We start from the raw sequence: 26,539 nt of genomic DNA on the forward strand, positions 1-26,539 counted from the left end.
TACCCCTCATAAGGTCTGCATTCATCCCCCTTCATAGGGCTTCCATATTCACCAAACTGGATCTACAAAACGCCTATCACCTGATTCGCATCTGTGAGGGACATGAATGGAAGACCGCTTTCAAGACCCCCCTTGGACACTTTGAGTATTCCGTAATCCCTTTGGGTTAACCAACGCCCCTGCCGTTTTTCAGGCCCTGGTCAATGATGTGCTCCGCGACATGTTGAACTGTTTTGTTTTTGTGTATCTGGACAATATTTTGATTTTTTCTCAGTCTCCTGCTGAACACGAGCAACATGTGTGTCAGGTCATTCAACGCCTTTTGGAGAACAGGCTCTTTGTCAAGGCTTAGAAGGGTGTGTTCCACGTTCCCTCCGTGTCCTTCCTGGGATACATCATAGCTGAGGGTCAGGTGAAGATGAACCCCGCCAAGGTCTCTGCAGTAGCAGAATGGCCTTCTCCCGACAACCTGAAACGGTTACAATGCTTCCTAAGCTTCACCAATTTTGTTCGCCATTTCATCCGCAACTACAGCCGCATTGCTGCCCCTCTCACAGCCCTCACCTGAATATCCACACCGTTCTCTTGGACTCCAGAGGCCGGGGCTGCTTTCCAGAGGTTGAAGAGCTTTTTAGTATCCGCCCCAGTCCTGGCCCAGCTGGACACGGAGCTCCAGTTTGTTGTTGAAGTTGATGCCTCGGACACAGGGGTAGGGGCTGTGCTCTCCCAACGGTCTCTTGCAGACCAGAAATTACCCCCCTGCGCCTTCCTCTCCAGGAGACTCATTCCTCCAGAGAGGAACTACAATGTAGGGAACAGGGAGCTTCTTGCGGTGAAGCTGGTGCTGGAGGAATGGCGTTATTGGCTGGAGGGTTCCGAGCTGCCCTTCATTGTGTGGCCCGACCACAAGAACCTGTCCTACATACAGACCGCCAAGCATCTGAACGCCCGCCAAGCCAGATGGGCCCTTTTCTTTGGTCGCTTTCGGTTCCACCTCACATACCGCCCAGGCTCTCGGAACGTCAAGCCAGATGCCCTCTCCCTCCTGCACTCTGTTGGGGATAACACGCCTGATCCGGGTTCCATCCTGCCTCCCACCTGCCTGGTTTCTGCCCTCACATGGGAGGTCGAGTCCCTGGTCAAACAAGCTCAGACACTGCAACCCGATCCTGGTACCGGTCCCCCCAACAGCCTGTTCATTCCGGACTCTGTCCGCTCCAAGGTGCTCCAATGGGCTCAATCTAACCTGCTATCCAGGCATCACCCGTACTCTGGACGTTCTTCGACAACGGATCTGGTGGCCCACGATGGACGCTGACACACGTTCTTTAGTTTCTGCCTGTACCACCTGCGCTCGTAACAAGTCCTCCACCAGACCCCGGGTTCGCTTTCTCCGTCCCTTTCCCATCCCCAGTCGTCCCTGGTCTCACATAGCCTTGGACTTTGTCACAGGTCTCCCTCCATCCGGGGGTAACACCACCATCCTCACGGTTGTAGACCGTTGTCCAAAGCCGCCCATTTCATCACCCTGCCCAAACTCCTGTCTGCTAGGGAGACCGCTGACCTGCTGGTCCTTTATGTTCTCTGTTTGCACGGCATCCCCTTGGATATAGTTTCGTGGACCACAGTTCATATCACAGGTGTGGCGGGCTTTCTGCTCAGCCCTAGGGGCCACCGTCAGTCTATCCTCCGGTTACCACCCGCAAACCAATGGCCAAATCAGAGAGAGCCAACCAAGAGATGGAGGCCGCACTTCGATGTCTTGTTTCAGACCGCCCCTCAACCTGGAGCTACCAGCTCCCTAGGGTTGAATATGCACACAAGACCCTCACCAGCGCCTTTACTGGCTTCTCCCCCTTTCAATGCTCCCTCGGTTACCAACCCCCCCTATTTCCATTAACTGTGAACGGTCCCCTCTGTCCAAGTTCACATGCGGCGCTGCCGGCACACCTGAAAGCGTGCCTGTACTGCCCTGCTCCGTGCCTCAGGCTGCTCGCAGCAGCACGCCAACAACCGCCGCGTCCCAGCACCTCAATACGCCCCCAGTCAGAAGGTTTGGCTGTCTGCTAAAGATCTCCCACTCAGAGTGGAATCCAAGAAGCTTGCCCCCCGTTTTGTTGGACCCTTCGAGATCGAATCAGTTGTTAACCCTTGTGCTGTCCGTCGGAGACTCCCTGCCTCCCTTTGGGTGCACCCCACCTTCCATGTGTCCCTGCTCAAGCATGTCTCTGACAGTCTTCTGTCACTGCCTGCACCCGCTCCGCCGCCCCTCGGATCATTGACGATCACCCCGCCTACAAAGTCCGGCAGTTGCTGGATGTTCATGGCCGTGGTTGCGGGTTCCAGTACCTCGTGGATTGGGAGGGCTATGGTCCAGAGGAATGGTCCTGGATTCCTAGGCGCCTGATCCTCGATCCGTCACTCATTTGTGACTTTCGCCGTGTTCACCCGACTGGTTCTGGGCGTCCGCCAGGTGGCGTCCGTCCGAGGAGGGGTACTGTCATGCCCTCTACCCAGCGTCGGAAATACACGAGGGCAAAGGGCAAAAATGCCCCTGATATCACTAGGAGAGGGGCAAAAATTGCCCCCAAAACAAACGTTTTGTAATTTTTTTAATCGATCCAGTATTTGCTTCAAAAACAACTTAAATGCGATGTTTGCTCCGGAGGCAGAAGCGCTCATTGCCACAGGCAGCAGCACTCACTGCTCGCTTTGTGACGCATTTGACGTCAAGCGCGTCACAAAGCAAGGGACTCAACAGAGGAGAGCCCAGGGGTGCGTTTCCCGAAAGCGTCGTAAGCCTAAGTTGATCGTAGAATCCATCGTAGGACGAATCTTAGTTTTACTGGCCTTCCTAAAGACATCGTAGCTAAAGTGTCTCTTGAAAATTCGTAACTCTTGAAAGTGCATAGATTAGCCTACTCCTTACGAGCATGTTTGGGAAACGCACGTAAGAAATATCGATGGTTTCGTTTTTTGCTCGATCGTTGCTACGATCCATCGTTATCGGGAAACACAGCCCAGGCTGATAAGCCAAGTGCACCAGCTGGGCGTAAAAAAGTTGGTCTTAACTCCTACGTCGGTCTTAGCTACGTCCGACTTTGTGATTTGAATTTACACCAAGTGCACCAAGCTTGACAGACCACGGTCGTAGCTACGCCTGGTTTTAAGATGCACGTCCTTGTTGAAAATGTGAAAGCGTCGATCGTTGCCAAGCAACCCATTTAAGAGCCTATCCAAAGCGCACTCTATAGCTGGCCTATCTCCCTTCAAAACAAGCCATGGATTAAAAAAACAAAACAAAAGAAAATACATTTCTGATAGAGAAATTAGAAAACTTCTAGAGTTGTTTACTCAGAATAGAAGCGTGCTCACAGGGAAATTTAATAATAGGCTATCAACACAAACAAACAGAAACTATCAGCTTGGAAATCGATCACCAATCAAATTAACAGTGGATTTGTGCGATGACGGACGAATCTTTCTCGCCTTAATGCCCTTTCCATATGTTGCCTATAAACAAGACGCGCTGCATGTGCGATCAAACTGTTGTACATTATAATTACCATGTAGCCTATATTAGTCCGATTTTCCAACTTACTTCATTACTTATTACTTCTAAATATAATAAGTTATAATTATAAAAAAAATAATAATAATTATAACTTAATAGTTGTAAAAAAACAAAACAAATATGATTGTCAGATTTTTTCTTTGTAAAAAGAATCTAAGAAAACACTTTGAATCTGTAGACTACTGCTTAAGTCTTATTTTTGCCATTTGGTGACAATTGCTCATATACTGTTAGCCTACATAAGCATATTTATTATCTTGAACAAAGGTTAAATGTTATTTCACAATTTTCAAAAAGTGCCCCCAATTTTTTTTAAATGCCCCTGGATTTCAGTCAGTGGGGGCAAGAATTGCCCCCCCAAAAATATGTAAATTTCCTACCCTGCCTCTACCTCTGCCCCATAGTGGTGGTTTTTTGTTTGTTTCTGTGTTCTCCCAGTGGTGGGTGTGGCCATGGTCTCCGGTTCCCAATTACCCACACACTGCCTCAGTCTCCACACCTGTTTCCCATCAACTCATCAGCCCTGCAGTATATCAACCCTGGTTTTCACATCTTTCATCGCAGGATTATAGTTTTGTCGACCTTGGTAGTCATGCTCTCGGTTACCTTCTGAACATAGTCAAGTAGAAGTGTTTGTTGCGTTATCATCATTCGTTTTGCTAACTTTGTTTTTTGCCTGTTCCTCCAAGATCACCAGCCAACCTTGCCACCCTGCCAAACCTACCCTGCCTGTCCCATCTGTTTTGTCACTGCCATTCCGCTCTGCAATAACCCCGTCATTAAACCCTTTCTGGACCATCCCTCATCGTTTTGTTAGTCTGCGTTGTGCACCTGGGCCCACCACCACCACCCCATAACAGCTTCAAAGTTGTCACTTTCAAAAGGGTGGCATTTTGACCCCATCAGGCCAAGATATCTGAAAGTTGTCCACTGTGGCTGGTGGATTTCAAAATCTACCAGCCACTCAATGTTTTTACCAGCCACTTTCTTGTTTTTAACCGACAATGTGTAACTGCATGTGAAAATTAATACTACAAGATCTAAAATACTTAAGCAGTTTATTTAATCTCAAGTCTCATTGAAACACTGACACTTTCTCTTTCTCTCTTATACATACACAAACCAAGAACTGATATACATTTCATTAAATGAGTAGGGCAGATTAAACAACAAACTAACATTCCTCCACCCATCCAGTTTTAGGTTTTTAGTCCCAACAATGAAACTATTAGTTTTGGCATCTTCTGAAGCGTGTTGATGACTTACAGAGCAGTACATTATCAGATTTGTCTTGTTGTAAACTAGAAACGCGGGACTAAGAACAAATAAGACTCCCCATTGTCTGCTTTTCTCCATCGTTCTTTAAAAAAACATTTTTTGACTTTCGCCTCTTTGTCCACTGGCTCCTCCTGAGATGTTTTCTCAGCGGACCTCTTAACGCCTGCGATGTAACGCCACATTTTTTGAAGGTGCGCCGCCTCTAAAGTGTCCGGGTGAAACAGTATGCTATTTTTATTTACCCGCCACGGTGGCCGGTAGGTGAAGCGAGTTTACCCGCCACATCACAAAATCACCCGCATTTGGCTGGTGGCGGGTGCTAATTTCCATCCCTAGTTAGTATGCATGTCTTAACCCTTGTGCTGCCTTTGGGTCACATGACCGAAAGGTTCATAATACATCTGTCGTGCCTAGCAACGCGCTCAGGTCACAGATCCTCCCAGGTCCTAGACAATTCCCAGAAACAGGAATACGTTTTTAGAAGGTTTATTTAACAAAAGGTAGGACTGCAGCACAGAGCAGCTGTATTTGGGACCCCACTAGGTGCTCGGCATAAACCCCCCCTTTGGCCAGCTATATGGAGAGCCCCCAACACAACAATATTACCCCACAGCAAGGTACCTGCTACAGGTATTATGAATACACAGTATTAAGGACCCACAGCAAAGTCACAGCAAAGTCACAGCAAAGTCACAGCAAAGTCACAGCAAAGTCACAGCAAAGAGGAAAGTTGTCTTAGGCTGGGCAATAGCCAACCATGGGGATCTCTGCACACACACCTAGCAGTCCCTTGCCCTCCCCCCCAACAGCCTGAAGTAATAGATGATACAGATTGGTACGTGCTGGTCTTAAAATCAGTCAGTATTAAAATCAATGAACAACTGGGGATGATACCAAAGCTTTTTGTCCGTACTGCAAAAGCGAGATTCGCTTGCACCACAGTGATCTCCAAAACCACAGCAAAACGGAGAAACACATTCACAATGCTGCTCCGTTCTCCAGTTGTCGAGTGCGTACATTGTTTGACAGTGGCAAAACCACAGCGAGAATTGACCTCTCTGTCAAGTTAGCCAAGCTTAAAATGGCAGCGCACATTGCTTGCATTCAAACATTTTGACCCTGGATCACCTGTGAGAGCTTGTTGGTGAAATTGCACAGAATGACATCAAACTGCACAGGACAAAATGCTCTGCACTCATACAACACATAATCGGCCCAGACATTCAGCACCAGCTTCTAAAGCGGGGGTACTCAACAGGCGGACCGTGGTCCGGATCCAGACGAAATACAATTTGGACCGAAGCCAAAATCAACATCTAATTTAGTCATGATCCAAGCGTGTTTTCAGGAGCTGTAATGACTGTAATTAGCATGACAACTCACTCAACGTTGGCCGCAACCTCTGTGGGTCACGCAGGTTGTGTGTTTCATTCGCAACAACGCAGGCTAATCGATTTGCGAACGGTACCTGTGTCTTCCTTAGCGAAAATCATGCCGTGCTCTAAACCCGACAAAAAGCGAAAGGTTGTTTCCGAAAATCAAAAATTTCAAGTATGCATTTGTACTGCCGGTGGGGTGCACAAAACCGATGTGTTTAATCTGCAATGAGACGGTTGCCCTTGTCAAAAGTGGTAATGTGAAACATCACTATGACACAAAGCATAGACACTATGAACAAAATTACCCCCAGAACTCTGAGGTAAGCCTAGGGCCAGAAAAATAAACCATCACTGTTCCGGACCCTGGACTGAATGGACATTTGGTGAGTGGACCTTTTGGGTTTCTAATTGAGTACCCCTGTTCTAAAGGATATAAGGGAAGAACTGTATTCTTTAGTTATCGATGAAAGTACCGATGTGGGCATGCAAAAACAGCTTGCTGTTGTAATACGATACTACAGCCAAACACAGCAGCGCATTGTGTCTACTTTGGCTGGTATCAAAAATGTTGACGGCGGAGATGCCAATTCAATAAGAGACGCATTGCTGAAATTTTTGCAAGAATGCAAGCTATGTCCAAAACGATGCATCGGGCTCGCAAACGACGGATGCAATACTATGTGCGGCAAGAACATTCACTTCACACAAAATTTCGAAAGCACAACCCCAACGTTGTGTTTGTGAAATGTGTGTGTCACTCGCAGAGCTGCCAACTCTCACGGTTTCGCCGTGTGACACACGCATTTCAACCATTTCTCACGCTCTCACGCCACACATTGTATATCTCACGCTGAAAAGGCAACACCAAACAAGTAGCCAAGCTAACGTTGTAAACAGTAACGAACGAGGCGCAGGTTAACGGAGTGAAGCATCATTGACGCGTAAACAGCCGTGTAAACTGGCCTGGGGGGGGGGGGGTTGTGGGGGGTGAAGCTCGCGATAGCTCACCCCCCGGGGGGGGGGGGGGGGGGGTTGCTACCAAATCTCACGCCAAGGTTTTTGGAAAAGTTGGCAGCCCTGCACTCGATTCAGCTGTGCTCCTCATATGCAATGCGTGTGTTGCCGAGAAATATAGAATACCAGATTTCGCAAACTTATGCGGGGTTTTCACTAAACTAACTCTATGAAACGATTAACGTTGGAGAAGCTCCACTAAAAATCCTCCAACTTTCAGACACAAGGTGGCTAGCTGTCAGTGCGTGCCTGAATCGGGTGCTCTACCAGTATGAAGAGCTCAGATTGCACTTCCAGTTTGCAAAAGACAAGGACCGAAGCTACAGTGCGGAGATTGTCTTTCAGATGTACTCAGATCCAGATCTGCACCTTCAGCAGAGAACGTCAAAAAATATTGCAAAGAATACCTGCTTGAATTTGCGAAGCAAATGAAACAATGTCTGCCTACCAACATGCAGCAACTCCAGTCTCTTGGGGCCTTGAGTCCATCTACGGTGCTCAGTGATCAGAAAAAAACCCAGCTAGCATCTGTCATTTCTACACCTGTACACAGGAAACCTCGGCAAGCTTGATCAACAGTGGAGAGTGCTGGACACGCTTCAATGAACCCATTCATTTGGAGCAGATAAACCTCTAAAAACATGCAAGCTAGTAGGCCCGAAAACTAGGATTGAGAGAGGTTGATATAGACGGAGTATAAGAGAAGCTGACAAAGTTGAATGAGTATTTCATTTGTTTGATGTGCAAGGCAACTAAACACCTCTCTATGGTAAAATTAAAAAGGAAAAACAAACATTATGGAGATCCATAATTACTGAAGAGCTCTGGCAGTAGCCATCATTGTCAATACGAATTTGTTCTTAATGATCTTGCCTGGGTAAATAAATGTTAAATAAAATAAAAAGTAGTGCAATGAGTTGATAATGGTTTACTACATCAGAACTTGAAGACAAAAACATTGACTTTTAAAAAAAAAAAATTATGTATTTAAAATCTACACAGTACCGTTCACATGTACACAGGGTCTAATGTATTGTGCTATAACATGTATAGTACATAATGATGTAATTGGTACATGGATACAAGAAAGTATGGATGTGGTACGTAATAAGATGGCTCAATAAAATAAGTCAAGTTCTGTGACCATCCTTATCGTCTGGCTCATAGAAACAACAAGAAGACAGGGGACAGTTTCATGGTTTGCAGATGAGCAGTACTGAGTCTACAAATGGTGTTCAGATGTATGAGGATGTAGTTGATCGATTTGCCTCAAAGAACGACAACTCAACAGTGACTAATTTTTAAAGGTTTCTCACAGAACAATGGCAACAACAACAAAATAGAGACTGGAGGTTTGGATGTTTTTTCAAATAGGACCAGTCTTGGTATGGCCATCAGAACTAGGCACTGACTGGAAAGAACAAGTATGCTACTATAACTAGAGCTTGTTTGTGGGAGCAGAGATCATTTTGTCATTGTCTCCTTTTTTAACTTAACCATATCAACACAAAGTTGTTAGGGCATGACACAAGGCATAGAGGTTCAGGGGGGGGGGTTATTGAAACAAGAGACAGACCGGAGGAGCGGGGCAGGGAAGATGGAGATGGCAGATCTGCAAACAAAAAAGGCAAGTAAGGATCTAGTCAACGGCTGAATTAGACTGGTAGTAACCAACAGGACTGACTGCATAAACAGAGGAGACAATCTGGCAGTGAGTGGAAGGAACACCAGGATTTAAGTACTGTTGGGTTGATGAAGTGATGGATGGTAGGTGTGTAGGTTTGACAGGTAAGGTGGAAAAGATGGTCTGAAATACCGGAGCCTGGAATCAGGAAGTGGAGGGCGGAACAAGTAGTCTTGTTTTGTCCTTGGCTAATGCATGGGCACTGTCAATAAGATGCTTGCATTTGCCTTACTGCACTGATCCAAGTTATCAAGTATTGTATGTCTGGCAGATTAATGTCTCTGAGCCCAAATCTCAATCCAGCTCCTCCCTTGATGTATCATACTCACTCATCATGTCTTTGCTTGAAATCTTTCTCAAAAGATTGCTACCAATGCTGTAGGCCTATGTTGTAGATGTTGACAACACCTGTCTTGTGTCTTACAAGACACCTTAGAAATGTGTACTGTAGCTACCATCACTGCAGTTACACTGCTGTCTGTCTAGTGTGCGATTTAAAGTGTAGTTTCCGAAGCATATTTGAGACTACACAACACTTATGTAGTATCGCTGTTCAAGCAAATCCACCCAAAATTTTGAATTCCATAGTTGCTGCCCAGAAGGGCAGTTTCTGTGGAATGGGTTCTTGAAGCCTGATTGGTTGGGGTCTAGTAGGTTGTTCTGAGAGAGAAAGTTTGACAGTTGGTTAGATACAGCACGTTCAATTGTTTTTTAAAAGAAGGGTAGCAGTGATACTGGTCTGTAGTTCTGGAGGACGGCAGGGTTAAGGGAGGGGTTTTTGAGTAGAGTGTTTTTTCAGTTCATCGTTTTGATGCAACTTTTCAACTATGTGAGGCTGTTATATAGCCTTTCACCATTCCCTCTTGCAGCGGAAATGAGAAGAGAACCGTTTCATTCTACACTTCACTCTTAGTTTTTTGAAGTGTAAATGAGCAGCATTTAAATCTATGCAATATTCATGAATAATAAGTATGCTTTTTAAAATGAGTGTAAAATTGAAGTAAAAAATCTGACCCATCTGCAACTGACGCAAGCACACCCCACAATTTCCCCAGAAATTGTACCCTCTCTAGTTTACAATTATATTAGTATAGCAAATAAACAAAGGGCAAACATTCAAAAATTGTTAACATACTTATTACTAATAACAGCACGCTCAGACCAATCTGATAATGCATCAACATTAACAATACATTTTTAATAGTAAATTGAACAGTATACACTTGAAGGTATGGGAGAGGAACACCCCCGCCCCCTTCAAAAGGCCTATTTTTAGGTGTGGTATATCAGAGAAGTGAAGGCTAAAGTGTGTGTGTGTGTGTGTGTGCAAGGGGTTAGGTTTCAGTGTGTTTCCAGCATGTACAGGAACTGAGAGTAAGAGAGAACACCAAGGGAGGAGATTGGAAGTCAAAGCTGTTTGGCAAGCCCAGTCTCTGCAGTTTAATTCATTATACTTTGAACTAACTCTTAAGGTAGAACTGGGAAAGCTGAGGGCTCACACAAATAAAAGTGCTGGTTCCAATGAAAAAGTCTACAATGTCAATGGCACTGGAAACCCAGGCATCACCTGAGACTAAGCAGGACTATCTTACCACGTCCACCAACTACTCTGCCATTCTGAGCAGAAATGAAGCTGTTAAAGATGCCAAGAGGCTGAAGAACTTCTTGGAATTGCGTGACAAATATGTGAGAAAGAAGGTGCTGTTTGAGGACCCTCTGTTCCCAACAAATGACTCCTCTCTTTCCCCTACTTGCAAATTCCCACTCAAAATTGAGTGGAAGCGCCCATCGGTGAGTACCTGAATTATACTTTGCAAATGGCAAATAAACGTAAAACTTGAGTAAGAATGCCTCTAATTGTATCATGGCATCTGTACATCGATTTAGAGAAGAAAACTGTTCAGTTGTTCTTTACCTAGATCAGGGGTCGGCAACCCGCGGCTCTAGAGCCGCATGCGGCTCTTTAGCGCCGCCCTAGTGGCTCCCTGGAGCTTTTTCAAAAATATGAAAATGGAAAAAGATGGTGTGAACATATGTTTTGTATTAATTATTAAAACAGAAATGTTGAAAAAATATTTAATTTACACATTTTTACAGCAAAATGTGCATGTGTATAATAAATATTTTATTTCAACATTTCTGTCAACGAAGATTTACGTCATAGCCTGCGACACACGTTTCTTTCAGCTCGGCGTAGTGCCAGACAGGTGGCTGTTGCAAACAAACCGGCGGGTGTGTCGTATGGGCCATGGATCCCAAAGGGAAAAAGAGAAAGATAGCTGAGGAGAACAGAGGATTCAACCGTTTTTGGACCGAATCATTTGCTTCCAATGCGGAAGGATTGCCTGCATGTTTGCTTTGTAATGAGAAGTTGTCAAATAACAAAAAGAGTAACGTGGAAAGACATTTCCAGGGAAGGCATGCTACATTTGCAGCTGAGTACCCAGTTGGGAGTGAGAGAAAAAGTGTGATTGCATGAATGCTCATTATGTATTTGTAGCCTACTTATCATTTTGATAGTAATATAGCTAATATAGACCAATTATCACCCTACGTCACACCACTGTCAAGCATGCTCAACTGCGCATGTCGGCTGCAAAGGACGGACTTCTCCCAGGTATACACTTGGATCAGGTCATCATATATCTCTGGCCACTGGATTTCAGAGCTTGACATTAACTTTTTGAGGCACTTGTCCTTTGGACAAATACATTTACGTTTCATTTGTCCATGCACAAAAGTCACTTGACCGCCGATACCTATAAATAGCCTTACCAAGTGATAGGGCAAAACTAGCCTGGCTAACGGAGGTCACTTTCTCAGGCAAATGAAACAGGCTCGGTTAAAGAAATCCGAGATGCTGGCTATCTTCAGCAGGCTTGTATCTACAAAAAGCAGTCCTCCCTGACGTTTATAGTGGGGAATGGAGTGAAATACAACATTGTGCACACTGCCAGTGAGCGACCCGAGTCTGACTGAGGCTAACGACGTCAAAACAGTGTAACGGGGATGCAGTCTCACTCAGACTGGCTAAAAGCAGAATTCCCATATCTCTTTAAAGCTGCCCTGCTTGACTTTTAAGGTGTATAATTGACTGTAAAACTGTAAAATTATGAACTTTGTGATGTGAAGACATAGCTGCCGCATAAGATGCGGTCTGCCGGGCGACATTCTCACTCAAATTTCAAGTCTTCCGTAACTCAAATCAAAATTCTGATGTGACAGATCAATGGGGAATCGACTTTTCTCTTAAAGGCTGTCCTTCTCGACCTTTTTGGTCTTTTTAAATCGAACTAGTTGTATAATCCGTGTACTTCTCTAGCCATTATAAAGGCTATCCTTTCCCGGTTTTCTGCAGCCACATTGCGCGCGCATCCCGAATGTTTACAAACAAATAATTGGTCTATAGACACTAGCATGTGTTGCCTTCATTATAAGGCTTATATAAGGCTTTAATTTTTTTGCGGCTCCACACTTTTTTTTTTTTTTGGTCCAATATGGCTCTTTTAACATTTTGCGTTGCCGACCCCTGACCTAGATTAATCAAGGTGTGGCATATAGCATCACACATCTACCCTAACCGTAACTATCTATACAGCGATCTATACAGCAATGAAGGGAACTGCCAGGAGCCTATTTAGCAATAAACCATGTAACATCTTCTTAAAGAATATATTCACTAGTATTCAGGGGGACCAAAAGACAGCATATTAGAAATGATAGAAAATACTTTTATTTACTCACCAATTGCCCCATAAGACACTGGGGGCCTCATGTAGGCTATGTACATTCGCAAACGTAACGTTATTAGCGCCATGGCCAACTCGCAGATTGCGCACGCTGTGATACTTCAGTTTACGTCGTATTTACGAAACCTGCAGGTCATCGGGTAATCAGAGCCTTTCTCCGCCCACTATACCGTACATTGCGAGCATTTAAACGTGCAATTGAATGGGCCTCCTTCTCTCTTTCAGTTGTGGAGCCAGAGGGGTGGCACTGGACCCCTGTGATATCGGACTGGCCACCCCAAAGTGTCATTCGCTATCCCTGGCAATTGGATGCTGATTGACATTTAATTTATCTTGTTAAAAGAAGCGTTTCTTTTGACATCTGGCAGCAGGATATTTACACAGTTCACCAGTCAGTCACAAATCACTAGCCTGGTCCTAACCAGACCCTCGTACATTTCATTTGTACAGACGGTCTGGGATCGCTTCATTGACAAGAGTTAACTTCCTTGAAGGCGGGTACTCTGTTGAAGTTTAAAACTATTGGATCTGGCAGAGCCACTCTGATCTGCCATAACCAATCGCTAGCGTTCGCCTTAGCCAACTCCTTCAACACTGTAACGGAGCTAGCTGCCGTAGCTGGAAAATCAAACTTTTCCCGAACCCCGTGGGGAGGGGGGCCACAACATCATGGCCACCAACAAAACTCAGCAAGGATTGTTCTTGCTCCGGCTTTAACTTATGGATATTCGGCAGCGTTGCCACAACCGCAGAATAGCTTTGTTCGCATCTTTTTCCGCCGCCATTACTGAAGTACAACTCAAACTAGTGCACGACATCAACGTCATCTTTCTCAGCCACTCCCTCTGTTCGCTGATTGGACCTACAAGTAAATAGTTTCTGAACACCGACTAATACACTGACGCCTCGATTTGTTAAAACGATTTGTTTGTAAACCTCGACCTACGGTCTCGGTTAACAAACGTTTTAACAAATCTCAGTTTACAAAGGCGTTTGCAGACCTGTCGAGGAGTAAACATTTGCTGTTTATATACCTCCTGAAAGTTTGCAGAGGTAAATAAACGTTTTTACGGATCTAGCAACAAGCGGTTGCCTTGGAGATGTAGCCATTGATCTTAACAACGTGGCATCTGCTCGGCAACAACGTAGCCTAAATTGCCAAAAAAAAAACTAAAACAACCAAATATGGTTTTTGCACAGGTCCGCAAACGCCCCGCAATCGCTTCCCGTTTTAACCCTCGTGCTGCCTTCGGGTCACATGACCCAAAGGTTCATAACGAACCATCGTTGTGTTTACCCAATTTTACCCAATACAAAAACAAATACAAATAATTTTCTTTTAACCATTCCAATGTGGGGGGTCTGAGACAGCCCGACAGTTAAAAGAAAATGCTTCACTTTGTTTTTGTATGAGGTAAATTTGGCGCAATACGACGGTGGGTCACAATGACTGATGGGTCAGAATGACCCGAAGATAACACAAGGGTTAAAGAAGTATCTGAAGCAGACAGAAGACGAATTGATGTTGTTGATATGTTGCCTTGGCGATGTAGTGACGTCACCAGTGCAAGTGCAGCTGATTGCTCTGACAACATGGCGTCTGCTCCAGATTCGACGTGTTTGATTTGGGATCTTCCCACGTATTGTTGTAGTATATAAGAAACCAAATGTTTACTCCTCGACAGGTCAGCAAACGCTTTGTCGCCTCGATTTGTTAAAACGTTTGTTAACCGAGACCGTATGTCGAGGTTTACAAACAAATCGTTGAATAGTTTTTTAATGTAAATATGTATACGGATATTTAGACGACCAGTCATTAAACCTAGTATTAGTTGGACAATGTGCAGCTAAATTGCAGCCGGTAAGCATCATACTAAGCGTTCACAACTTTACATTTTTTTTATGTTGGTGTATTCGCCATGCTAAACTAAACATGAGCTGGACACACTGGATAGATCTCAAATGTTGGCTGGGAAAGTTAAGCGCATAAATTAAAAAGATATGGATCTTTCACTCTAGAGTGTATTATTTACTGCAGCTTTCATTTCGAATGAAAACCACTAACTATATTGAGTGATTTCGCGGCAGTTCCCTGCCTTTTAGCTGCACATTGTCCAACTAATGCTAGGTTTAATGACTGGTCGTCTAATTAAATATCCGAATACATATTTACATTAAAAAACTATTCAACTTACTACGACATTAATTTATACTGTTAAGAGTGTGCTAACCGAATAATCTTTAAATGTTGCATTAAAGATACATGCCCATGGATATTTTGAACTACTTACCAAATGACTTGCCATTGAAATCATTAGCATTCTAGTTGTTCTTATTCGCTGACGGTCTTTGTGTGATAGACAGACGAAAATGTCCAATGATAGTAGACACAGAAATGGCTATATTTGATTGGCTTAGATGGTTTTGGGAGCATTGTTCCCGCCTTCTTCTACGGAGACACAACTTTTATTTACAAGTACACAAATATTTTTCTTCTACGGAGACACAACTTTTATTTACAAGTACACAAATCTTTTTCTTCTACGGAGACACAAAACTTTTTTTTACAAGTACACGAATCTTTTTTGCAAGTTACAAATCTGTTTTGCAAGTACACAAATCTTGCCTTCTTCTACGGAGACACAAAACTTTTTTTTGCAAGTACACGAATCATTTTCTACAGAGACACAAATCTTTTTTGCAAGTTACAAATCGTTTTTACAGAGCTCGCTCTCCTGGCACTAATTTCACGCCATAGTTGACTCTCGTGAAGTCAAAATCTAGCAAGGACGCCCACTGCTAGGCTAACCCGCCAAAACTACCACCCGCACTTTCCTTTCAACTTCCATATACAGATTACTAAATTTTACAACTTTTACAATCATCACATTTTTATATTGATCATACTTCCTCTATATGTACTGTGAATCCTACTATTAATTAACTAACATTTGTGAATTTCTGAACACTCGCGTTGAAACGGCCGGCGCACTGCTTCGAAGTTTGCAGTAAATCTCCGATCCTAACTAAACAACAAAATACTCCTCCGTTAAATCTATTCACTATACACACATTGCTAACACCCCACACTATCATTTCACCAAAACATTCAATGAGTATTTAGCTGGTTGACCAACCTGTGGTAGAAGAAAAGAGAATAGAAAAGATAGAAGTCGTGTGAAGACAGTTAGCAAACTGTGCATACTTTGGTTTCCATTTTATTCTGGCGCATATTTGCTGGTCACCAAAGATTCTAGCTTCACACTTCACTCTACACTCTAGCGCCATCTAATGCACTGGTGGAGGCTGACAATTGCAGTTGACAATTTGCAAACGTATGTTTAAAGGAGACATGACATGCTGTTTTTGGATGCTTTTATATAGGCCTTAGTGGTCCACTAATACTGTATCAGAAGTCTCTTTCCCGAAATTCAGCCTTGGTGCAGAATTACAGCCACTACTAGCAGTCCCACAAGGAGCTTTCCTCAGAACGCGCTGTTTTGGTGTCTGTAGCTTTAAATGCTAATGAGGAGCGGAGGGGCGGCACCATGCGCTAATGTTTACAATGGATGTATCGCAATGGCTCTAGCCCCGTTGCTGTAAGATGCCTCGAATTTGCCCATTCTCATCTGATAACCCTGGTTTGCAGAGGTACACAGTCAGTCATTTCAATGAGGGGAAAGGCGGATATCGCGCGCACCATAACACCAACAGCAGAACGGTTATCCAAATAACAAAGTGTACAACACTCACGTTACAGCATGTGTATTCACACACATACTTGATGCTATCTACCTTTCCATTAGCGACAGTAACTCAGCTGTTAGCTGCAGAGCTAATGTTACAGCCACATTTCAGGGCTCTCAAGTTTTGAAGACAGGCAAGAGTGACATTCCCCCCCCCCCCCCCCCCCCAATTAATGAATGAATTACTTTTTACCTGACATCTTTGAAAGACAGATGCAATGATTAATGCATCCATGGCCAGGATATAATTATAAAATATGACATGATTTTAAAAGTGACCTATAACATCAACTATGCAATACACTTAAATGTATTTAGTGCTAATAAAATTATTAAGCCTATTTGGAGAGATGTTTATAATCGTGTGATAACGAAAATATTACTAGGCCTAGAATACTTGTTCTGAGCAGGTGTTGTCAGTGAACAGGCTGTAAAACTGTTGGCTAAGTTACAGACACATGAAAAACTGATGCTAATTATCTGTGAAACATTTTCTAACAGCAGTCAAGTTGTCATTGTTTGTGTCAAACAAGTTGTGAATTTGTTGTAACATTAAAACAGGAGATCATGACTTAGCCCACTCTGTGCTCAAAGTGATGCTCGAGCTCCAGTGGTTTCCTCTGTGGGTGAACGAAACTTTCGGAAGATGTTGTAGCAGATCACGTGAACAATTCCAGGATATGCTTTTTTCATTGGTTGTTGAGTTAAATCTTACCCAGATACAATAGTGCTATTTTCTGATTGTCTATTGTGTAGCCTCTTTCTGTTTTTTGATCGGTTGAGCGCTGCGGCATATTAAATATATTATAAATAGTTTTTCCGCGTGAGAAATACAATGTGTGGCGGGAGTGCGTGACAAAGGATCGAAATGAGTGACTGTCACGCTCAATGCGTGACACTTGAGAGCCCTGACATTCTAAGGGTAGCAAGCTAGGTAACCATATACAGTAAAGCTACAAAATGATATAGCGTTAGTTAACTTACTTGTCCGAGGTTAGTAGCTGGACGAAGGAGAGTTAGTACTGATCCAGAATTTAATTTCAGCAAGGCCAGTTTTGTATTAGCTCAAGTTGAGGAAACAGTCGTGGCTGAAGTGTTTGGCGCAGACATACAACTACAACAGAAGTTGTGTAGGCGCATTTCCAGAGAAAATAAAATTAAGATACTGGGTCTTCAGAGGCTCGGATGAAGGAACTGTAAAAAGATTTTTGTTTTCCTTTGTACATCCAAACTGAGCAAATGTAATGCAAAGAGGAGATTTTCAAACAGAAGCAATTGAGCTTTCATTTTCTAAAAGGTGGAGAAGAACACCCAGGGCTTGGTTTACACCGATCGAAAATTCTAGCCACTGGGGGACCAAAGGCAGGCTAGGGGAACTTATATTAATGTTAAATAACCTCCTAAAGTGAAGTTTTCATGTCATGTCACCTTTAAAAAAAATAAATGGGTGCCAAGATTTCATTTATTAATCACTAAATATTCAACCCGTTACACAGACCTGTCGAGGAGTAAACATTTTCAGTTTATTCCCGTTATTTTAAAACAGATTAGATTTTTCTGTCATTAAAGTTTTTACGTTCATGACATGATGGCAAATATTGTATTATGTTAAGGCATGAGCATAGATTGTTGACATGTCTATCTGGAGCAAAGACGAAGATGAATACTTTAACTGATAACCACAATAGGAAATTATATATATTTAAATAATATTAGTCTTGCCCTCAGAAGCTTTTGTTAAACACACCCATTATTCTTTTTTTTTTTATTGTGTCATCAAGCCAGACTGCTTTTGTGGGACAATGAAGGTCCATTCTCAGTGACTCTATGTTTCACCCCCACTTATATATCTGATGGAAACGTCTTGTATATAGTTCTGTTAATATGCCCCTTTCAAAGGCAAATGTTCAATAAAATATATTTTAGACACACTTCTCAAGCTTTTATTTATTACATTATTACCAAGTCTTGTTAGATCACGTTATATCCATTAATAGGCGTTTGGTTTTGTAGGTTGAACATATAAAACACAGGCCACATTTCTACACTGATGTTAAATTGAAAGCAGTGTGAATTTCGTGGCATTTCTTTGATTATAAAGTTGACAGTAAGCTATGGTAAGTCTGCATTATGGAAGATTTCTGTTACCAAAATAACTATTAAGCTTTCTTTGCCTGGCGAGAACAACGACGGAGCTAGGTGTTCAGGTTAACAGTTTATTTATTCCGATACAATGCGTTGGAAATCATACTCAAATCACGAAGAAAAAAAACAACATATGTAATGAGTTCCATCTAGAATAGCCCTATATTTAGCCCTATAGCCTATTTCTAAAAACCAAGTGAAAGGAATACTATACAGTGACAGCAGACTTCTTCAAAAAGCTGAGGAAATAGGATCAGGTGGAAATAGACCCCAGTCCTTTCACCACCCCAAGACCTCAGAGCAGCTCCCTCCCCGAGGCTACAGGCATAAGGTCAGAGCATACTACGCAGTCAGTCACATGCCAAGTTTAGCTTGTGTTTGTAGGCCACACATGTAAGCCTACACAAAAGTCTGTTTAAGCCTCACTTTAAAATGTTGGTTGTTGATTCATGAGTGTTGTTGTTTTGATGGCTGTGGCATTTTTTTGTGTGAGTTTACACTAATAGTTATGTTTTAATGTAAAAGAAGGATCTAACCTCTAACCTGGTTAGACCCAGATAATATATTCATGAAAACAGACTGACCAAAGTCTCTCCAGTTTGTGAGTAGCCTACAGTACAGTGTGTGTAAGAAAGAAATAGGTTGCAATTCAGATGTAGAGACAGTCTTTTCATAGTAAATGTAGAATTGGATTAAAGTAACCCTAGTGGACCATACTAGGCCACACTGAAGAACTCAGGCTTAAGTACATTTTAATTTCTATTTCTCATCAGCAATCATATGAATAATTTACACTGCTTAGATGCCAGGCTAAGGTTACACACACATTTTCATTCTTGGTCTGTGGACCCCCTGAAGTAGCCCTGGCCACCCCATATATAAAAGTCTGGTTCCGCCACTGCTCTCTTTCTATCATGGATCAGCCACCAAAGTCAAAACAGCGATGACTGTTTGAAAGGATCCTGATGCCAATATTTGTAATGTAGCGAGTAGTTTAACTGCTGGAATGGAATGTGAACGCTGAGTTGGAGATTCGATGTAATCTTTGATTTCTTCCAGTAACTGTAATATTGCATGGCTGCTTAATCTGTAACGCGTAATGATTTTGTGTTCACTCAACTCAAAAAGTGTGATCCTTGTGGCACAAATCCTTTGGCCTTTGTCTTCGTCTTGCTCGGGTTACGGCTGACATTTCACCATGAGGCATATGCGCATCCTGGTTCACGCCTGCTTTGGCAAAGAATTTTCACAGCAAAATACAGGTGCGCTTTCACAGGTGTTTTTTGTACATACCGCGGAATACATAATTAGGCGCACTTTACGCATCCCCTCCCATCTCTTTATGGGAAACTCCCACTTTCCCCTTGACCCTACCGTGAATGCATATGCATGACATGGAAAAGCGCAATTGCCATTTTCAGTTCCCGCTACAGGCAGTCTGCGCTTTTACCTCAGTGTGGCATGTTTGTACATACCTTGCCATGCATTTACGCGCAAATTGCGGAAAAAATAAGTGGGCTCACAAGCGTTAGTACATGAGGCCCTGGGAGTATTTATGCTGAATGTCTATCAGGACATAGTTGTGGATTATGACATTCTAGCATTGCAGGCAGCAGACTTTCCTCAACAGGCAGGATTTGCAATTCTTTCGGCAATAGCCAGGAAGCTGACAGTAGGAAATCTGGGATAACTAGTCACACACTGATCAGTGTTGTCAGATAGTGTCCTTACCCAGGCTTTTCCTTTGGTAAGCCAGTGTGGTTTCTCCAGTTGGCCACATTAGTATGACATTAGTCAACACATACAGTATAGTGTTTATCTGTGATGAAAACAACATGGAAGATTTTTGACAGCAAGTTGGACAACAATGTTGAAAGGTTCTGACCCAAGACTTTTAGTCAGAGCTAAATCCAGCCAACGATTTTGCCAGTTTGCTTTCTTGTCCCTAAGTGACTTCTCAACTTCAGCTTCTCAGTCACAGCTAACATGAGTGCTGCTGACTCAACAAAATACAATTTCACTGATCCTATCCAATAAGAAACGCACTGCTTATGCTAACATTTAGGAGACTGTCATGGCTTTGGCTTCTTACATACAAAGAGTTGATACTAAACTTCACATAGTATTCAGAAGATTGTTAACCAATTAGCCATAAGGTTGATCAGTCATCTATTGGTCAGATGTTTGATTTGGGACATTTTAAAAGCAGAGCTTTGGCAGAGTTTCATGGTGTGAAGAAACGGTCCGTTGCAATAGGATATTGATCAAGTGCTGACTCACAAGTAAAAACTAATTGAAACCTAAGCATAGTTCTAAATGCGGTTAAGACTGCCATATTTCTAATTGACACATTTCTAATAGATTTGTTGCCCAGACACCTGTCACTCATAAGTCCCCACTCTGGTACAGTAGCACCCCCGGCTGTCATTGGTCAAAAGTCAGTGACCCGTGGGCTGAATAAATTTAGCCCAAGCAGCAAATCAAGGGGGCATGCCTCAAAACACACATTATACACACTATGAAGATGAATGGTAGCTGATGCGTTTGGGCTGGAAAAAGAAAGCATATATATATATTTTTTTTTGTGACTATTTGGTGTTGCTGCTCTCAGTGCCACCAACATGTTAAACAATCTGTTTAAAATGTTTTTTTAGGTTTTTTAACAATAATTTAATGACATATCTAATTCAGACCTTATTTTCTTCATCAGGTTCAAATGTAAACTCACTTTTGAAGAGTTTAGCGTATCTGGCAAAAATGGCAAAAACTGTGAGAAGGGTCATCGCTATATTAATATCGTGTTTCTGGGTCTTGAATACTCCATGGATTCTGACTAGCAACAGGTGCTTGCAACAAAATAAAATCCCCTGCAGTTGCTTTGGTTGCACATACTACATACTCTTCTGTGCAGAGAGGGCAGCTGGCCCGAGGTCGACACAGAAGTAACGGTCAAGTTCCCTTCTCCTTTTTCAACTGCAATGCTATAGTTTGCTCATTAAGGACGACATATGATGCAGTCCACTTCAGGGGGAATACATTATGTGCCAGGCTACACATAATATGTTGTGCCAGCCACTCCTCATGTTCTTTATAGAGCTAACACTGTTGGCATGAGGGTCTCAATCTTTCAAGCAGCTCTTTAAATAGTGTGAGCAGATGACTTTGTCGACAGTGTTTGTGTCTTCATCATAACATAATCTATGAAGTTGGTGTGGTAAGGCCTTTTGTTGTATACCTCCCGAGCCCACAAACATAACTGCACATAAAGGCTGTAGCTATCTCTAAAAGGATAAATACTGAATATCAATTTCTATGCTATTTTACCCAGCTATATTTGTTCACATGTATTAAGGGGTTGCAGAAATAGAATACCCTACATCCAATGTATATATTGTAGGAAAATTATCTATGCCCAAAACAAACCTCAATCATTAAGCTAATGTACCGTAATGCAGTAAAGAGTATGATTTTGTGCCAAGGCAATGCCAAGGCATTACCTGTGAGGAAGAAAGTCGACCATTTCCACCAATAACAGAGAATAATGAGGCTCTGGGATTTAATGGGGGCCAAGCAGCGATGCTGCAAAGCCACCTATTGTGTTTCTACCTGTTCTTATTATTAGTGGCCAAGCAGCAAAGCTGCCCCATACTTGTAATCCTGCCTGGATTTAAAGGTGAAATGACATGAAAACTTTGAAAAGCTTATTTAACCTTAATATGAGTTCCCCTAGCCTGCCTTTGGTCCCCCAGTGGGTAGAATTTTCGATAGGTGTAAACCAAGCCCTGGGTGTTCTACTCCGCCTTTGAGAAAATGAAGGCTCAATTTCTCTGTTGGAAAAACTCTTCCTTGTGACGTCACAAGGAGGAAGGTTACCTCCCCTCTCTCTGCTTTGCCCGCCCAGATAATCTGGCCCGCCCATGAGAAACTGAGCTACGACCGTGCAAGTGTTTTTATCCTCGAGAGACATCATGGCTTGCAAACGTAGAAGCATTACATTTGCTCAGTTTGGATTGTACAAAGGAAAACAAAAGTATTTTTACAGTTATTCCTTCATCCGAGCCTCTGAAGATCCAGTGTCTTCATTTTATTTTCTCTGGAAATGCGCCGACACAACTTCCCAAAGTTTTGTATGTTTGTGCCAAACATTTCAGCCACTACTGGTCTTGCTGAAATTAAATTCTGGATCAGTACTAACTCTCTTAAGTCCAGCTACATACATCGGACAAGTAAGTTAACTAACGCTATATCATTTTGTTGCTTTACTGTATATGGTTCCTAGCTTGCTACCCTTAGAATGTGGCTGTAATTAGCTCTGCAGCTAAAAGCTGAGTTACTGTAGCTAATGTAAAGGTAGATAGCTAGTATGTGTGTGAATACACACGCTGTAACGCGAGTGTTGTACACTTCTTTGTTATTTGGATAACTGTTCTGCTGTTGGTGTTATGGCGCACGCGATATCCGCCTTTCCCCTCATTAAAATGACTGAATGTGCACCTCTGCAAACCAGGGTGATCAGATGAGAATGGGCAAAATCAAGGCATCTTACAGCAACGGCGCTACGAGCCGTTGCGATACATCCATTGTAAACATTAGCGCATGGTGTCGCCTCTCTCCTCATTAGCATTTAAAGCTACAGACACCAAAACAGCGCGTTCTGAGGAAAGCTCCTTGTGGGACTGCTAGTAGTGGCTGTAATTCTGCACCAAGGCTGAATTTCGGGAAAGAGACTTGTGATACAGTATTAAGGGACCACTAAGGCCTATATAAAAGCATCCAAAAACAGCATGTCATGTCACCTTTAAAACACTTTTGTTGTTGTTCTGGTTTTAATGAATGTGTTTTCAGGAAATTTGTGACAACCCCCAGTTCATCATTGATGGAGCCAATAGGATAGACATCTGTCAAGGAGACCTTGGTAAGTATTATGCTTTACTGTGAGTAAAAGCTGAAGCTTCATGCAGGCATTGACAATACATGCATACATAAACGTCAGCATATAGAACAGCTACCATTAAACTGTGAGAACTCTGCTTTGAGGTACTATGTTCTGTAATAATCCTTGAATAAAAACATAAAAGGAAATCATGTAGAATAGGAAACAAGACAGTTTGTAATTGTAGGAGGTTTAATTATTGGCCAAACAACCAAAACTATTCCCCAATGTTTAAAGGAAGATGTGTAAACTAAACAGGTTATTAACATTAATCAAATCAGGGTTTTTCTTGCATAGAGAAAATTTTGGCGCGCGCCAAAGCCGTTTTACCGAGTGCCAAGGACAAATTCCGAGCGCCAAAGGCAAAAAAAAGTCAGTGATGAAGAAAAAAAAAAGCTGTGTTCATCAAGCGTGCAATGCATGTCAGCGAATTATGTTCTCAATAGTATGTTTCAAGTAGGCTACAGCCGAACCCTCGTTCTGTTTTGATCAATAGTAATCGAGTTGATAAGCGTGTCTTCTTGTCTGATCAATACGCAACTGTGAGGTGCGCGAATGGACAGAGCGGCCAGTAAATTGTCGTTCCCCTGCGAGGGCCAACCCAATGTGCACGAATACACCTGTACAAATGCAAATGAAATTTCCACTCAAAATTTACGATTTCCAACACAGCCTCCATTGGTATTCTTAACCTGGAATGATAATATATAGTGCAGTGTTTCCTCTATGGCTAAATTTCTGCAGCCACGGTATCAGAAATCAGGCTGTACAAAATTTTAGGCCGTCTATCAGCAGTGATTGTTAGAGTGCATGTTGGAGAATTGCATGGACACGCGCTTCACACCGCAGTTGAGATTGCGTGTGTGCGTCCTTGAGAACTGTAAATCGTATAACTTATGTTGTCAGTTCATTTAAGCCTGTAATTGTATAAGATATTGTATAATTCTATAGTTCTTGCAATTTTAAATCAAGTTAACTGGTGATTTTCGTTGTTTGTATTCTTCCCCTGCTAGCTAAATTGTCTGTTGATTCGATAGCGATTGCTGCCCTTGCTCAGGTTTGTATTTTAGGTGCATTATTATGCTGAAGTAGTTTTGGGGTGGTGGGGGGCGAATAAATACATTGATTAGAAAAAAGTAGAAAAAATATATACTTTTTTTGGGAGCACCGAAGACCCATTTTGACCCAGGAAAAACCCTGCAAATAATGCCAATACCAATGGAATTAAAGTTATTTGACTCTATGGGTTATATCAGAGCAAGAATGATAAAAGTGAGTTAAATGAAATAGATATTAAATACAATTTCAAATAAATGAAATTAATTACAAGGCTAACATGTTACAAAGTTAAGGTTTATAATCTTACCTACTCTACCTTGATTACAGCTCTGGAGAAAAATTGAGACCACTGCACACTGAGACAATTCTCAACTTAAAAAAAAAAGAGCTGTAAATCAGAGAAAGAAAGCACGAGGTGAGCAAGGAGAAGTAGTAGGAGAAGCCAGAGCTCAGGAGAAGCCCTCAAGAGATCAAGAATCCACAGAATAATGATTCACAATTCCCTTTATACCAAACTATTATCTGTAGAACAACCAATCAAAACACATCTGGATCCTTACTTTTCAACATATGACTAGCAATGTGACAGTAAGTTCCAGAATGAGGTGTGAGACCCATCAAGTAGAGACTACGGCCCCGTCCACACTAGCCCGGGTAAATACAAATACGCGTATTCGAATTGAAAACAATCTCCGTCCACACTAGCGTTTTCATATCGTTTTCCAAATATTTGCCGTCCACACTAACACGGGTACATGACAATCATTGTCATGGTTACGCCACTCCTGCCCCTCCCTCCCGCCACGCTGCTCTGTTTACATACTCCTCGGGAAATACTATTTGGTGTTGTATAATTTTAAATTGTCCCACCAGTTAGCTGTTCAGCCAGGTCTCACCCAGAATCGCCGCTCTATGTTTGGTTTAAACCGTCTTCTCTGCCTTGTCCCCTATTGTTCAGGCACACCGAGTACAACGCTCGCCTTCTGCGTAGGAGTAATGCGTATCTATTAAGTGATAATACTTGTACCTGAAGTACACTAACTAAACTGGTAAATAAATTATAGAGATGGAGCAGCATATTTCTTTCACCTTCCACCATTCACCGCTCGGAAGGTCAGTACCAGAGTCTTGAATCTGGTACGGGTCGTGATGGGAAGTCAGTGGAGGGAGATGAGGAGCGGGGTAACATGGGAGCGTCTGGGTAGATTGAAGATCAGACGGGCCGCTGCGTTCTGAATCCTCTGGAGATGACGGGTTGCGCATGCTGGGAGACCGGCGAGCAGCTAGTTGCAGTAGTCCAACTTTGAGAGAACAAGTGCTTGGACTAGCAGCTGGGTGGAATGCTCAGACAGGTATCTCCTGATCTTCCGGATGTTGTAGAGGGTGAATCTACACGACCAGGAGACCACAGCAATGTGGGCTGTGAGGGAGAGCTCGTCATCCATGGTCACCCCGAGGTTCCTGGCAGAGGATGAAGGGGTCACCGTCGCTGATCCCAGGATGATTGAGAGATCGTGGGAGATGGAGGGTTTGGCCGGGATGATGAGGAGTTCTGTTTTGGCGAGGTTCAGCTGGAGGTGGTGCTCGGTCATCCAGGCGGAGATGTCTGTGAGGCAGGCCTCGATCTTAGCTGAGATCCACAGATCAGTCGGGGGGAACGACAGGTACAGCTGCATGTACATTCTACACTGAAAAGTCCTATCTTATGTTCACGCACATCTGAGTCCTGGTCGGCCAGGCCTTGTCAACCTGTTAGTTTGGCTAGGATTTAATAAAACATGTTTGTAAGGCACGTGTCTACCACCAGACTCAGATACTGAAAACAAACACATCTCAGCAACAATAAACGCACTTATGTAGAACTCCACTCTCTAATGGCATTCAACCACCTTTAGGTTACCATGTGTAAATTACAATTCCCAATTCATCAGCAATAACAATCAGTAATTATGTCAAATTCAACCAATATACATTTACA

General features: G+C 42.9%; 1 protein-coding gene across 1 annotated transcript in view; it reads left to right on the top strand.

Moving 5' to 3' along the window:
• Positions 1–10,268: 10,268 nt before the first annotated feature.
• The window catches only part of LOC134025298 (calpain-3-like), a 47,650-nt gene continuing 31,379 nt past the window's right edge, over positions 10,269–26,539 (top strand). The window contains exons 1-2 of the mRNA XM_062468236.1: positions 10,269–10,720; positions 23,415–23,484. Of these exons, the coding sequence (XP_062324220.1) occupies positions 10,451–10,720; positions 23,415–23,484 (340 nt within the window). The 5' untranslated portion in view covers positions 10,269–10,450. The remainder of the gene's footprint in view (positions 10,721–23,414; positions 23,485–26,539) is intronic.

This window comes from Osmerus eperlanus, chromosome 8 (genome assembly GCF_963692335.1).
Source record: "Osmerus eperlanus chromosome 8, fOsmEpe2.1, whole genome shotgun sequence".
In the NCBI taxonomy this organism is placed as follows: Eukaryota; Metazoa; Chordata; class Actinopteri; order Osmeriformes; family Osmeridae; genus Osmerus; species Osmerus eperlanus.